General features: G+C 33.4%; 1 protein-coding gene across 2 annotated transcripts in view; it reads right to left on the reverse strand.

Moving 5' to 3' along the window:
• Positions 1-422: 422 nt before the first annotated feature.
• Positions 423-17,347, reverse strand: part of LOC121976131 (probable cadmium/zinc-transporting ATPase HMA1, chloroplastic) — a 62,078-nt gene continuing 45,153 nt past the window's right edge. Inside the window, exons 9-13 of one of the 2 annotated variants that reach the window (XM_042528137.1) lie at positions 16,918-17,079; positions 11,493-11,709; positions 3,618-3,805; positions 3,445-3,531; positions 423-864 (exon numbers count right to left, since the gene is read on the reverse strand). In XM_042528137.1, the coding sequence (XP_042384071.1) occupies positions 682-864; positions 3,445-3,531; positions 3,618-3,805; positions 11,493-11,709; positions 16,918-17,079 (837 nt within the window). In that variant the 3' untranslated portion in view covers positions 423-681. The remainder of the gene's footprint in view (positions 865-3,444; positions 3,532-3,617; positions 3,806-11,492; positions 11,710-16,917; positions 17,080-17,347) is intronic. The other variant, XM_042528138.1, reaches the window with a different exon arrangement.

Consider the following 17,347-nt stretch of genomic DNA (forward strand, 5'->3'; position numbering starts at 1 on the left):
ATAAATCCTACCGCTTCAATTATATTGTATTTAAAGCCCACAAATGAATGCACTAAATTATGGTATTATACCATATTTCATTGTGCCCATCATGTACTATATATCCATATATTAAGATTTTATATTACTAGATACTGCAAATTTAAATTTTGCACTATCTATTGAGATCCTAAAAAGTAATACACTGCAACCTTATATATAGTTTTTAAAGCTCAAAAGTGTTTGAGTATCCAAAATTGTAATACATTGAGATGTAAAATCTTAAGTTATGACTACATAAAATCAGTGTATTCAATGCACTATAATTCAATATAGTTATATACCTTAGTTTTAAATATAATTTAATAAGGCATTCAAATTCTGTTTTAGAGAAAAATTTGATGGGCTTCAATAAGCCATTCAAACTTTGTTGTAGAGAAAAATTCGCCAAAATGTTATCAATTGATCATTATAAATTCTCTTGAAGTTGTTACAACATGATTCATGTGCCTTTTTTTCATTATCAACATACTTGAGAGGCAACGAGGCACATGTTTCAAGCAGTTTGAAGAATAGTTTATACAACAGCAACGATGACAGTCAAACTATTTAATTAATAAAAAACTAATTGCTATAACACAAAACCTTGATCTCCCGTTCAATTGGCTACCATTCAAGTAACATCTGTCATGGTCCATAAATTTAGAGTGCCGAAGGTGAAATAGTGTTGTTCGAGGAAGGCCTCCACCTGAGATGATTAAACAAAGCATTTCGTAACCCATGCAATACCTGCAAAAGATCATGTTTCCAGGACCACGATGGGTCATTAAGAGCGCGGATTGAGTTTAGACAAACAAGAAGTGTCCCTCCTTCATGAAGAAGTACCTGCACATAGGTTCGATGAACTATCAACATCAACTATCCAACAAAATGCTAATCTATGGTAATCACCGCACCTCACAGTTGAAGTACTAATCATTTACAGAGACTGTCATCTCTGTCTCTACTCATTACTTTATGTTGGTTCGAACTAGCTTGAATTATTTAACAAAAGGGAATGGACTACTCTGCAGTTTGCAATATCACTGGCAATATATGTACAGAGCTATTTCTCTTCTGCCATCATGATCAAGTGAATAATAATAATAAAATTTATTATTTATATCATTGTTGATTGAAGTTTGTTATTGGCTAACGAGCTTATGTGGCCAATACTGGCTTGTATACAAAAATTCACGCAATAAAGTTCAAAGTAGGAAATATGAAAACTAACATATATTTATATAGAGAGAGAGGGGTTTGATACACACCTCATGATGAGCACCATGTGTATTTTTTTTATTTGTTTGTTTGTTTTTTAAATTTCTTTAGCTTAAATATTATAGCCTAAACACTAAACCCTAAGCTCTAAAAAAAAATACACTTGGTACTCACAAGATGTGCACCATGAGATGTGTAGACTAACATATATATATATATATATATATACACACACACACTTGGTACTCACAAGGTGTGCACCATGAGATGTGTAGATATATATATATATATATATATATATATATATATATATATATGCAATTATGAAATTTAATAATTATTAAGAATAATCCATAGAATAGTTTTCAAATTCATTACATTAAAGAATTAGTACCAAAAAATGTTTGAGTTTGCCTCGCATAGATGAAATGCATATTCCGAAAACAGATGTTCTCATGTACTAATTGTATGAGAGTTTTGACAAAATTTTGCACTTAATCAAGGTCTAATGTAACCTCAATGTTTTCATCTAGGTTGAAGAAATGTTAATCAAATAATAAACTTCTACAAACAAACAACAAACAACAACCAAGCCTTTTCCCACTAGGTGGGGTCGGCTAAATAATAAACTTCTACAAAAAATAAATAAATCATGAGCAAATTGACAACCCCATTAACAAGCATAATTATAGTTGAATTCGACACAATAATTACTCACTCAACTTTATGGAAAAACAAATGGTAGGATAAATTAAAAGTAATTTGGTGGGATAGAATTAAAAAGCGCAACTTGGAATAGATTTTTCATAGCATTTACTTCCACTATAAAGGGCCTCAGGGTTGTCCTAGAAGTGAAAGCAGAGTATTAATTCTTCCATATAGTTTCATTGATATCCAACATAGATATAATTAAATTTTAAGATGATGTTCTAGATGCTTCATGGATATCAACCCTCATAAAAACAGAAGCCCAAGACGAATAAATTTTTCCATATAAAGTTTCATTAATGATCAATGTATTCCTTATGTTACAGCAACATGTTGTCCAATCTAATCGAGCCAAGTAATGCCATTGTGTGCTTGACTATTTTAGTACTGCAATCAATACTAAATCATAATAGTTGTGAAAAACTCATCACTAATAGTGAGCTTCAGCAACAATCATTAGAGATGTATGGCATCCGTAAACAATCAGTTGAAGATAACAAACATCATTGACCAGCATACAGGTGATTAAAGAAGACATCACCATAGGATGAATCTTTAAATAGTTGATTGGAGGGGATAGAATGAACTTGATGAATCACTAAATGGTTGGGAGATGGAAGTGGCATCAGTGGCTGATAGATGGACTATTCAGCCAAGGAACATGTCATTGTGTGCTTGATGTATCTTCAACTTGGAAGGGATAGAATGAACATGATGAGTCACGTTGGGAGATGGAAGTGGCATCACTACTTAATATATGGACTAACCAAAAAGTACATGTATTTGAGAGATTATTGATGAAGATGCTATTGCCAAAGGGAATCCTCAGTGTGATGACAAAACTAGGTTTTCTCAGTGTTGCAATATGTGGAATCTTGCATGACTGCTTTTTAAAGTTGAATGATACCATAATTCCAGGCAAGATTTATAACATACAAACAAGTATTCCGTTTTTCTTTTTAATTTTTAGGTCATACCAGCACGAACATGTATCTTAAGTTACTAGTTTGACCCCATGCCAAGTAAATTCTTTACCATTCTTGGAAGACAAAGATGGCTATTAAATTGTCACTGTTCTTATATGTGGAGTATGTACGTGCAATATTTCATCTAAGTAGGATAAGGTTATAAGGGAAGCAAATGACTACATCATAAGAATAAAAAAATATAGTTCCATTGCAATTAATGGTTGACATATTTAAATAGAGGTCTTAGGGAGAGATGTATAAACACATAAAATATTTAATTTTGGACCAAAAATCATGTATAATTTGACATGTGCTTAAAATTACTATGAAAAACCTAGAGATTAAAAGAAATAACCTATATCTACACTCTAAAGAATGGTCCAACCATCAACACTGTCACGAATGTTGACATTGGTGATCATGTTAAGGAATAAGGGACAGAAAAAATTTGTAACCATGAACAATCTTAATGATAAGCATCCATAATGAATAGGCAAGATATATATAACAGTTAGTACAGAGAACCAACCGTCAGCCACAGAGGAAGATAACCAAGTACTGAAGGAAGAGAAGCAAAAATAATGCAAGATAAAGCAAGTGCAACACTTTGCTTCACCTGCAAATATCCAGAAATTGATTTAGTTTATTGAGCATTTAACCCCAATTTTTTTTTTTAACAATGCTGGAGTTGTTGAGAAGTACCAAACTAGTTGTTTGACGAGCTTTAGCAATACAAAATGGAACATTAGAAATGTTATCATGCAGCAATAGCACATCTGCGACGGCTACAGCTGTTGCACTTGCACGTTGAGCTAGCACAATACCCACAGTTGCAGCAGCAAGGGCAGGTGCATCATTAATACCATCTCCTACCATTATCAAACCTCCATCTGCACAAAAGTCATAGAAATGATTTTTCATTCCTCGCTAACAATATACAAGCATAAAAATTTCCTACCTCTTGTAAATATGGAAACCTTGAAAAGAGACACAGAAAGTGGAAGTATCTACTAAATCATGAACACAAAAAAAAAAACAAGACCTTTTCATTTCAAAAGATATGATTATATATAGATAAAATTGGGGAAAGATATTCATAAAGGAAAGTTACCTTCAGTAATGCCTTGTCTAAGCTATGGGGATGTGGAAAGTGATTCATTTGAACTACCAGCTATGATAAAAGATAATTCATATTATAGCTTACTCAACCACAGTTTATGGACCTTCTGACAATTATGAAACTATTGAATGATCTTGCTCAGAAGGTATCATATGCAAGGAACAGCTTAGTGCACTGATTAACAATCTGGTACTTGTGTTTGTAGTTGAACACCAATAATAAGTTGATTAACTTCATGGAAGAAAAATATTCAAGGACATACCACTACTGATCTGAGCTATTATCCTCCATTAGGTGCAGATCTTATCGGTTATCAGTGCACTTACATGAACAAGATTGATAACATCTCTTTTGCCAAAAAACACTTAGTTTGTGTATGTTTCTTCGTGATACAATAGTTCCATCACCAAGATAGATACAGAGATAACCTTTTAGCAGCCATTGAAGCTTGCAAGAGAATTCCAACTAAGGGGAGCAGCCAACTCTGACTTCGTAGATGTTAAATTTGAGGATCACTAGTTAGGGTTTTCTCCCAAGAAAATCCCCTCTACCTACATATGTTAGGATACCGCCATTTACATTTGCAACTCTTAAGTTGTGTATATGCACAACGAAGTCTCTCACAGTCCTTAAGTTGGTTAAAAAATATTAAAAAGGCCCAATTTGTTATAAACTTATTCAATGCTAATCGATCATTGGAGCCAACACATAAAATGATGATCTCCTTGAATTTAAATTTTTATACAAAGCGAGAATCAATTCAAAAATAAATTTAAACTAGGTCTCTCATACTCCCATTAAGTTGGCACAAAAAATATTATAAAGGCCCAATTTGTTATACATGCATTCAATTCTAAGACCTTTAAGAGACAGTTAACGAATTTTCTAATTGATCATTGGAACTAACAAAGAAAGTGATGATCTCCTTGAATTCAAATTTCCATATTACAAAGAGACAATCAATTTGTCTATGTTGTCTTTTTGTGAAATATTGGGTCAAAAGCGATGTTTATGTCAATTTATTTTTCCCAATGTGGTTTAATTGGTTCATTTGGTGCATTCGCCAACTCATTCATCAACTGCTTAAGCAGAATAAACTCCCGCGTGGGAAAAGTGTAGTCTATCTCTGCACTAGCCCTCACCACTACAATTTGTATCTTCCTCTTCTAAGGTATCAAATCACTTTCAGAAGAATCTATATACAAAAATGGAGCAATCAATTATAGGAGAACCGTACTTGTGTGCACCATAATGTATATAGCCACAGTCATGAAACTGTAGAATTCAAATAACCACAATTATTTACAGGTGGAGCATTCTTAAGGTATTGCAGAATTCATAGAACTGCTTCCCAATAATCACTAACATGGGGCCTCAAAAGAATTACTGATCACATTACAAGAAAATGAGACATCTAGTGTAACAATTGTAAGGTAGTTCAGTTTTCAAACTAATCTCCAATACCTTCCTAGATCAAATAATAGATCCCCTGACAAGATTTGTTTGGGAATAAACTACCTTAACAATCATCAAACTTGACATCCATTTATTGAGGTTCCATCTAAAGGTGCTTAAAGGAGTTTGCGGTAAGTTAAGAATGCTATAGGAAAATGTATCTTACATGTAATTGCTGTCATGTTTAGGTTATACGATATACAAATTTAAAATAGGTATCTTCTCCCATGATGTGATAAACTACGTCAAATAATTGTGCAATTTTGGGAGGCAATATGGTACCTTAGAAGAGTAAGAAGCAAATGATCAAGTGGAGCCAATAGAGATCAAGCTGCTATGCGCATTACTTCAGATCCATTATTTCACAAGAGGATGACTCACTTTGTCATGATAATGTGCAATCCAAGTAGATCATCAATTTATTTGTTAATTTTAATGAATATTTAGTAGACTTGTTGTTCAAACTTTTGAGAGGTCATAAAATTAAATATATTTATAAAAAGTTGCAATTTTGTAGTATTTTGGAACCAACTTGAGAAAGAGCATTGAGAACCTAATTGCAACTAGATAAAGAGTTGAAAATATACCAATCATAGGGGAATATATAGGTCTATAGGGCTATCTAAGGAGAAACATCCCTAATAATCTTCCCAAATTTGTAACATCATCCACTAAAAGATATCATGAGACACAAAATAAGTAAATGGACAAATTATTCAAACTAAGAGTGATATTAGTGCAAAGTAGACGACAAATAAACTTTTATTTATTAAAGTTAGTTTAGATCAAAACCCTTTGACAAACACTCAAAAATAACACATGTAACCATGCAACTCAAAATTAATGGAAGTAATGACAATGAAAACTTAATCCGATAACAATTGAAATAGGCCTCCAAATATCTAAACTAACTCGCTTAAAATGAAAAGCCATCAATAAATAAGGTGGAAACCAAGCTAACACCACATGTGAGGCTTCTTCCACCTCATATCATTTTACTTGCCAACTGACACAAAAGACATGGTCAAGACTGGCACACACACGTGATCCTTCCTCCCCCGAATATACACCTATGATTTTCTTGATTTAGACAAACTTCTTCTTTTGATGAGGCATCAAGGTACCAAGGAGAGGCAATGGCACGAGGCTTCTTCTTCTTATTCTTGCTAAGGAAAGGAGAGGGAGTGTGGCTTCTCATGATGCTTCTTGCTAGGAAAGATAATGGTCGTGAGGTTTTTTTTCTAAGCAAACCGACTAGGCTTTCCAACTACTCCTAGCAAGTTTCCTTCTTGTTCCTCAGCCCCAATCAATGATTCTCTTTTCCATATTCCTCTTCTACTTCCTGATTCCTCCCACCTCTTAACCTGTGCCCACAGCACCATGTGTCAGCATGTTGACAGAACACCAACACAAATCATTTCAGTAGGAGACTGATATAACCTTGACCTAGACAATAGTGCCATCGATCAAAGTGATATAGAAGATTCTTAGAGAAACATAAGTGGCTTCCCATCTGTAATATCCAGATGTTGCAGATGAAGCAATCTGTTACATGAAGCTGGTCGATGGTAGGATAGAGACAATTACAATATTGATTCTCTAAACCATGCAAGAAGCATACAATGAAATAGAAGCAAAGGTGAAGCATTCTATGAAAATTTAGAATACCCATTCTTCTACTAAGGATAATTATCACTAGTATGTTGATGCAACTTAATTATGGTTAGAGAGGAAGGCTCGCCATAGCTAAAAGAACAAATCCTAAATTATGAATTAAATGATTACATGTCAATGAGACACGACCAACCTATGGCCTTTTAACATGAGTTGCCATCCAGACAAAATATATTGCTAAAATACAATGCTATAAGTATAACTATGAAGTTCATATGCTCCTTGATGATTCATTAAACATAGCTGTGGAAGTAACATAAGGATTAAGGTCAGTTAGCATATAAGAAGCACAAAGTCTTAATTTTGTTAATCAAGCATTTGATTTTGTCTTCTAGTTCTTCATCAAGCCACAACTTTTAATGAGAACACACTAGGAAAAAAAATGAGAATACATATTATGATTAATGTCATTAAACTTGGCAGATGTAAAAATGGAATTCAATGTCTGAGTCATTATTGGAATCATGCCAATATTTGTACCACCAAGCTAGCATGAATATTCAATATGGAAGTGGGTCTAAGTAGAAAACATTGTTGGTGCTAACAACTTGTACACGTGATCAATAAAAAAAGTGAGTGCTAACTTAGTGTCAGTGTATGACAAGCGCAGAGGAGGTACATAAAGAGTTAGAATCATAGATGAAACACACTCATAAATTTTAGACTATGACCTCCCCATGTGTATGCAGAACTGAAATAATACAATGTGCTTCAATTAATCAAAGGTAGCCACTCTGACACCAGTCATATTGTTGGTGAGTAGTCATTTGTAAAAACATTCCAACAAAGTCCTAAAAGTCATGAAACCAAGGCTTGATTAATAACGAGTTTGATGTTATGCTGGCCAAACTGCAGTGCTTGTTGTCAACATTTGAAATCAGAAGTAATCTAGTAATTTTAATGAGGAGCAAAGTACTTGGGTATCCAGAGATGAAATACAACTTTCCCATGTCTCCTATTTTATTGACAGGAAGTAGTCCATCTTTTCCTTTTGTGTGGAGTGGTTGCCCCTTGCTGTTACCTTGCAATAGGCTGTGTTGTAGTCCTATAGATATAGGTCGTATCATGGTTTAAAGTGTCATGCCGAGACAATCAAAACGGGCGAAGCATCTCATTCTGCATGGCAACCGACATCGGCACGATCCTAGCACTAGACCCACGACAGCTGCGACATGTTGCGCAACCCCGTGGCTACAGCGGAGGAGTGGCTTGACCCCGCAATAGCAGTGGAGGGGTCACATAACTCTTCAACTGCCTCTGTGAAGGCGTCGTGCGACCTAGCGACCGCTACAGAGGAGTGACATGACCACCGCGGTCGCACCGGAGGAGTCACGAGATCCCCGTGGCCATAGCTGAGGGGTCGTGCAACCCCGTAGCAGCGCAAAAGTCGTGCGATCTCGCGTTGTATGACCCCTATGATCTAGGCCTTCTTTGTTTTGCTCGGTGCATTAATCATGATTTTACTCTGTAGGATGTTTCTCGAAGTAGGGGGTGAAGATCAATTGTTTAAGCCTATTTTATTTGTTGCAGGTAGCCTCCATGATAGTTGGACATTGTGACTCATGAAGTTGATTTGATCTATGATTTAGTTAATTGGAGTTCTTGGTTGTCAAATTAGAATGGGGTGTTAAAGGTGTGTAGATGAGGTCAATATGGTTGTGAAGACAATAAGTTGATGTTGATAATAATATAACAATTATATTAATTGTTATTTAATTAGATGATGCCACATTGGGATGCATTATGCGGTTGAGATTGATTGTTAATTTGAGGTGTGGTTTAAGATCATTTCATTGTAATAGTACGAGGATTTTGACCTTTAAAATACAAAAACATTCCAACTAACAACCTCAACAAAGTCTTAAAAGTCATGAAAAACAAGGCTTGAGTATTAACAACCGATCAGCAGTACTTAGTTTGATGTTATGCCGGCCAAACTGCAATGCTTGTTGTAAACATTTGAGGTAAATCATTTTATTGAGGAACCAAGTACTTGGGTAAACAGAGATGAAGTACAACTTTACCGTCTCCTATTTTATCGAGAAGTAATAGTCCATCTTTTCCCTTTTATGTGGAGTAGCTGCCCTTTTTGTATCCTTGCAGCAGGCTGTGTTGTAGTCCTTCTATAGATAGAGGGTGGTATGTTCCCTATGATCTAGGCCTTACTTCTTTGTTTGCTTGGTGCATTAATCATGAGTGTTGTTTGTAGAATGTTTCCTGAAGTAGGGGGCAAATAATCAATTTGTTAAAGCCTATTTTTATTTGTTATGGATAACCTTCCTAATAATTGGACATTGTGGCTCATGAAGTTGATTTGAAACATGATCTAGTCAATTAGAGTTCTTGGTTATCAAATTTGAATGAGGTGTTTAAAAAAAAAATGTGGAACCGCCACATCAGCGACCCCCTAGAGTCGGTCCCACAGATAAGGAGGGAGGTAAATGTAGGTACACAGCTGAAAGCGCATGATCAGGATGCTAACCTCAAGCAATGACACCTCGAGGATCGAACCCTGGACCTTTTGGCCACGAAACCATGTGCCCCCAGCTGTGCTACGTCCTGGGGACAAGAATGAGGTGTTTAAGTGTGTAGATGAGGTTGATTTGGTTGGGAAGGCAATAAATTGAGGTTGATAATAATATAGTGATCATATCACTTGCTATTTAATTAGATGATGCATATTGGATAGGGGTGTCAATTTCAGAGGGTTGGTTGGGTTCGGGTCGGATTGAAGATTGGTTTCTAAAAAAAAATCCCAATCCGACCCCGAACCTAACCTAAAAACCCTAAATCCCAACCCGGATAACCAGCTCGACCAACCTGAATAACCCGCTCGACCTAGAAGAAAAACCTTTTTTTGTTATTTTTTTATAATTTTTCACTTTTATCTCAATATATCATTGCTATACTTTATTTATGTAACTAAAACTTCCGTATTGGGCAACGCAAACGATTTTTATGGTTTCGATGGGGGAGCGAGACCGATACAATACGCTCCCCAATTTCATGTGTCATCCGTGCATCACACGCATGCGTCGCATGACAAAAGTGGGTCGTGGGCGTCCGGAGATGCCTTCGGTGTCGCTAGAACGTCCGCGGGTGATGCTACCGTACAAAATTAAAATTATGATTTATTCAATTCAAACAATTCCCAACTTAAGTGTGATATATCGAAAAGACTTTCATAAATCCTAATTAAATTATCCCAATAAATATATAAATATTATATATATTTTTTTAATTATTAATTTTATTAATTGGTATTCTGAAATTATTTTTACTATTTTAATTTTTTTTATTCTAAAAAATTCTAATAATCAAATTTATATTCTGATAATTTTTTACTATTTTAAATATATATTATTTAAATTAATAATTAATTAAATGAATAAATAATTAATTTATATAATTATTATATATAAAATAACATATTTATATTAATTTATATATTTATGATTATTAATCTGGGCATTGAAGGTATATAGAGTTGACCTCAGCATAATGTTATGAGAACTAATGCTTTAATCTGATTCACACCACTCCTTTTAATATTAGTAAAGCAACATATTATGATGTATCAATTTTAATTTCAATTATTGATAGATGAATTTTCTTTAAAGAAAATTATATTTAATTATTTTTTCTAACAATATTAAGTTGTTCAATAATGGAAAACTTATATAAAATCAATATACAACATATTTTGAAATTATACACAATAAACATATTTATCTAATAGTTATTATATATATAAATAAAAAAATACCGAAACTAGATCAGCACGGCACGACACAATATGATACTGAAACCATATTGTTCCGGTCTGGACCAAAACCTTGGCATGGGTCGAGATTTAAAACCTTGCCTAAAACATCTCAATTTTCAAAATAAAAATTTTGATTTAACACCAAGAAAACACCTAAATCCTAAATTCAAGTCATCTTGGGTCAACTCGAACCCAACCCGACCCGAACCTAAACCAACCCAAAAACCCCTAATCCGAAAACCCCCAACTCGAACCCGATTTTTTTCAAGTTGATTCGGGACGGATTGGCAGGTCAGATTCATTTTTGACACCCCTAATATTGGGATGCATTATGTGATTGAGATTGATTGAATAAATTAAGGTGCCACTTAAGATCATTTCATTGAAATTAATGAACACACTTCATTCAAAAACTTTACAAAGTTAGTGTCTTGAACTGAAAAAAAAAACATGTATCAAATTCAAATTGATGTCAATTTTTTGGTATGATTCATGTAATTAAAAAATTATTTACACATGGAAATACAAGACATGGAATAAGAAAAGTAAAATTGTTGCATACCTTTCTCTCTAGCAGTAGTTTTCACCCGATTGAGTTTGTCTTCAGGTTTCAAACAGTGATGAACTTCGCTAATACCCACAATTTTAGCTATTCTCAATGCGCTCAACTCATGGTCACCTGTCAACATCAATACATGAAGATTTGCTTTATCCTTTAGGATTGATATGACTTCTTTGGAGCCTTCCCGTGCCTCATCTTCAAAATGGAAGAGTGTCACCTAGAAGAAGTCTTTCTTTAAATATCATGGTATAAGATATAATTAAATATCTCCATTATATGTGAGAATATTATCAGAATAGGGAATCAAAAAGCAACAAAAACTTTTTTTTGAAGTTATAAAAAGTACTCCAGTCACAATGGTTAATCCAATATCTTGAGAATTTTGTAAGCATTGGATTTTACATCTTTTAGAATAAATTTACACATGCAACTGTTGAAGGGAAAAACAAAAGAGAAGAATCACTTAACCAAAAAAAAGAAGAATCACCTTAACCTCGGAGCCTCATCTTAGACTACTCAATTGAAGCCATCTTTTACTGAATGCATATCAATAAACCATAGTATGAAGCCTAGGGAAACTGTGGAATTATAGGGGCCATCAAAGGACATATGAATGTCTAATTCATACTTGATCAAGTAGATCTGGTCACTCTAGTCTATACAACAACAACAACAACCAAGTATTTATCTCACTAAGTACAGTTGACTATATGGATCCTCTTACATCATTGAGCTTGATCCCCTATTATATCCTCATTTATATTTAAATGAATTTTATTCTACTAACCAAGTCTTTTTTGGTCTCTCTCTTTCCCTATTAATGTGTATTTATCATGGTCTCATATCATTGATTGAGGCATTATTTGGATGCCTAGTATGAGTACATACCATCTTAAATGCATCTATCAAAATTTTTCTCAATAGGCACAACCCAAACTTTCTTTCTCATGCTCTTGTTCTTATCTTGCCCATCCTTGTCTACACATACACCTTAACATACTTATCTCTGTGACTCATCTTTTATTCGTGTGTATCATATTCTAACATTTTGCTCCATATAACATAATAGGTAACTGTCATTTTATAAAACTTCCCTTTAAGTTTTAAAAATATTTTACGATCATAATGAACATCTAACACCTCATTTCAACCATCCTACTTATATCTTATATAAAATATCTCCCAACCACTCCATCCTTTTGTAAAAATGATCCTAAATACTTAAATATCTGAATTACATGTGTCATCTTCTATCTTAGCAATTGTCTTGCTACGTCTAATACTACTAAACTTAAATCTACTATATATTCTATCCTTACTCTACTACGCTCAAAACTTTTTCCAGCCAAGCTTCAAACTTTAAATTTACTTCTTCAAATGTCTAATGAACCAAAACAATATCATCTGCAAATAACATGTATCATAGTAACGTGTCTTGGATGCGTCCAATGAGTACAATCATGACTACTATAAAAAGTATGAACTTAGAGCTGATCCTGGATGCAAATTTATCTTTATAGGAATAACTCTATTTTTATAGGGAACATTTTAATTAATCCGTCTAGAATCTTCGCTCTTGTCATCATATATATACTTAATTATTTAAATATATGCTACACTAACATTTAATTTATTTTTTCTAGAATTCGCCACATAATTTCCCTAGGAACTTTGTCATAAGCTTTTCAAATACTTTTCAATTAATTGTGTAAGAAGTTGTATAACCTCTATCGTCGTCCTTTTAAGCGTAAATTCAAATTGATTTTTGATCTCCTTGATCTCTTTATTTTTTTATATTACTCTTTTCCAAAGTTCCATTGTATGACTCATTAGGTTAATGCCCTATAATTCACATAATTTTGTACATCTCTTTTGTTTTTATAAGGAGACCAGAGTAGTTACTCTCGATTAGGCATTTTCTTCATTTTCAATATTAGATTGAATAACTTTGTAAGCCATTTAATACCTTACTTCCTTAGGCACTTCTATATTTCTATTCGAATATCATAAAGTCCAACCGCTTTTCCATTTTGCATCTCATTTAACACCTATTCTATTTCTAAAGTTTAAATTCTTTGATGAATTTTTTATACACCTTTGACTTAAGGTTTCTAAGTTAAATTAGTTATTTAAACCTTCATTAAAAAATTGATGAAAATAACTCTTCTATTGCCCCTTTATTTCTTCATCCTTTACTTAGTATATTCATCTTTAATGGATCTTATTTGAGTAAGATGTCTTATTTTCCTCTTTCTTGTTTTAGTTATTCTACAGAAGTCACCTTCCTCTTTTTTTGTATCAAGCTACTTCAACAAGTGTTTGAAAGCTTCATTCTTGACTTCACTCACTGTTTTCTTGACTACTGCATATATTTTAAAATGTTCTTCATTCTTATAAGTGTACAGTAACTTATAGATTGTTCGTTTTCCCACCTTTGTCTTGTACTTCCTCATTCCACCATCAAGATTTTTTATTTGGTGTTGTCCATCCTCTTGACCCACCGAGTATGCTCTTAGCCACCATTTTCAAACTTGATATCATTTTATCCCATATCGTATTCAAGTTATCATATATTTCTCATAATACTTATGCTACTGCCCTCTCCTTCAATATACTTTACTTCCCATCCGTTACCTTTCACCATTTGATCATAAGAGCCCTGCACATTTTCCTTCTATTGATACAATATTTGAGGCACATATCTAACATCATTAACCTATGTTGTGTTATTAAGTTTTCTTAAGGGATAACCTTGTAATTTAAAAAAAAAAAAATTATATTCCTCTTCTTGACTATAAGAAAGTCAATTTGTGACTTTTGAACGTAACCAAGTGCTCTTCTCTTGAAAAAGATATTAGCTATTATAAACTCATGCTATCACAAAATTTAATATATCCTTCTTTATTTCTTAGTCCAAAACCATTATCCCCATTCACCCTATATCATATTCCTCATTTCTTACTCCTACATACTCATTTCTTTTATGAAAACTTTTATATTACCTCATTTAGGTCTTCCCAAAACCTATGTTGGGTGTCTTCATTTAGTCCTACTTGAGGTGCATATATGCTAATTACATTAATAGTTTCATTTTCTACCACTACCTTGAGAGCTATAATCATATCTCCCTTCCTAATTATTCCTACTATTTCGTCCCTTAACGAATTATCGACAACAATTCCTACTCCATATCTCACTTTACTCTTTCCTATGTATCATAACTTAAAACTTAAATTTTCTATCATCTTTTCCTACTTTCCCTACCCATTTTATTTCACAAGACATTAATTATTCTTTTAACCATCATATCTACTATCTCCATTTCTTTGCAACATTCCTATGTTCCTATGTTCTAAATCTAAAACAATTGGCATTCCTATAATGCTTGTTCTTTATCTAACCTAGAGTGTGAAAACTCTAGCATATTTAAGACTACACCCAAATTCTCATCGATAAAATTTTTATTGAAATGTAATGGTCCTTATTCGGATCCTGCAATCCATTGCTTCCTATGAATAACCTAACATTAGCATAATAATTTAATAGATCCACACATAACATTTGCTTTTGTTTGACGTTGGTTGACAACCTAACACAGCTTTCCTCCTTTAACCAGCAATGGTGGAGTTTATTTGCCATAGGCGGAGTTGTCACTCTAATATACCAAATGAAAATGCAAACTTCTAGAAACTATAACTACATTACATAGTACCAACATATATTTAATTATGTTTTGTTGACCAGACACATAAAAGACGGATCAAAAAGACTTTCTCAATAAATGCATAAAGTATAATAAATATTGGTAAGCTAGTGAGAAAAACTTTATGTACAAATCAAAAACATTAATACTTGTGAGATTAGTATCCTGTTATTTAGTTCTCTATGAACAAGTTTGAACCTTTGGAACGAATTTTATTAGAATGGAATGAAGTTAACTTTGTTGAAACGTGTACCATGGTGACTTAATGGAAGAATTAATGAAGGCATTTAGACTCTACATGTGGAAAGCCTTTATAATTCAGTTAATTAATCTACAAGGGTTGATCCATATTGTAGAGTCATGTAATGGCAATGTAAGGAAATAAATACATAAGGGAATTATTAAAAAAAAAAGGAATATAGATGGAGAGAAATCAAAGAGAGTCAAGGTACACAAAACAACCTACTATCAGTAAAGAGATCCCAAATAATAGTCTAGGAGATGTGCCATACGGTAGATATTCAAGATGCTTCCAACACTCACCATCAGGTTGGTGGATAAATCAGTTGCTCCCAACTTGCTTGTCAAGTCTACAAACTTAATTGTAGATAGACCGTTTGCAGTACATATGCGTGTTGATCACCTAATGAAATATATGGTGTGCTAATTAAACGAATCTATTCTTCTTTAATTAAATCATGATTTTTATCATAATACCATTTCACAGTGCTTCTCCTGTTTATTCTAAGATTACCCACAGTTAGTTGGATGTTCCAAATTCCATAGTTTTGAATTCTAATTCTTCACTAGATGAAGGAACCACATCTAGCATTTTACTTCTCTCTGTCACAAATTACCATCCAGAAAAGGTCAAATGGTCTAAACTGAGCAGAGGTTTGTGGTACACAAAATTCTGTCGCTTCTTCACATGTAAAAGTGGCCCATTCAATAAGATGATCCCATTATTTTGGCTCCATTTGTGGAATTAACAGACTAAGTTATCTAGGAATTAGGGATGTTTTCTTTTACAAATATAAAGGTGGGCATGCTCACTGGTTTATCTGCTTTCCAGGAGAAAGAAAAAGAAAATCTACGAACAAGGTCTAATTTGCTTGAATGAAAAAGAAAAATTATGTTGGTCTTTGCAAAACTGTAGGATGAGTAGCTATTTATTAAAAACAAAGTAATAGCTAATGTAGTCATCTAATTGTTGAATTTCTTGCTAACTTTAGCCAATGGGGCCTGTGATCTTAATTCAGAAAGCAATGATTTGGAAATGAAAATATCAAAATAATCAAAATTTATCCAACATTCTCCTGTCAACATCTCTATTATTTTCATCTTTGTTCTTCTAATTTTAATCTCCCTTTTTACTGTCCTCTTATCATCCTACATCTAAGTAGATTTCCTTGATATTGATTATTATCATTACCTGAAACAAGGTCACTAAGGCTCAGCCCCCCAAAAAAGATGAATTCAATAGAGACAAATAAATAGTAAGCATGAGTTGATTGTATCAGAAGCAAGTTCTATCTGAAAAAATATATATAATTTAAAAGACAAACATATGTAATCAGCACTTAAAGTTTGTAAATTGTAGCACTGGAACAGATTATGTCAATTTGCAAGCATGGGGAAACCATAGAAGAAAAAACTACCTATTGTCCCTCAGTTTCATAGCCTGAGTTTTGAAGTGACCACAGAATTGCATGGTTTAATTACCTTCTCATTAACAGAAAGGGCAGCTTGGACGAAATCATTTCTATAAGAAGATCCTTCTACAGCTTCTTTTATTTTTCTAGATCTATCTGTGGACTTGTATAGAGAGGAAATGTATTCAATAGAGCCAAGTGATGCTTTTGAAAGATCTTGTCGAGTTCCTGACTACGATCAAAAGCAAGAATAGCGAAGATCAGATGTTAGATCCAATATGACATATGAAATGGATCATTTCATCAAAACTCTACCACAATGTATCGTATTATTCAAAAAAACATGTCATTGTTTGAGGAATGCAACAATGATTAACAAATAAATGGGTAATTAATGAATATATCAAAGGACATTGTATAAAAATTGGTCTACTTGTTCATAACAGCAAAGAGCCTTCAGCTATTTTTATTTTCCATCTGAGTGTTTCCACACAAAGAAA

The sequence above is a fragment of the Zingiber officinale genome, chromosome 4B (assembly GCF_018446385.1).
Source record: "Zingiber officinale cultivar Zhangliang chromosome 4B, Zo_v1.1, whole genome shotgun sequence".
In the NCBI taxonomy this organism is placed as follows: domain Eukaryota; kingdom Viridiplantae; phylum Streptophyta; class Magnoliopsida; order Zingiberales; family Zingiberaceae; genus Zingiber; species Zingiber officinale.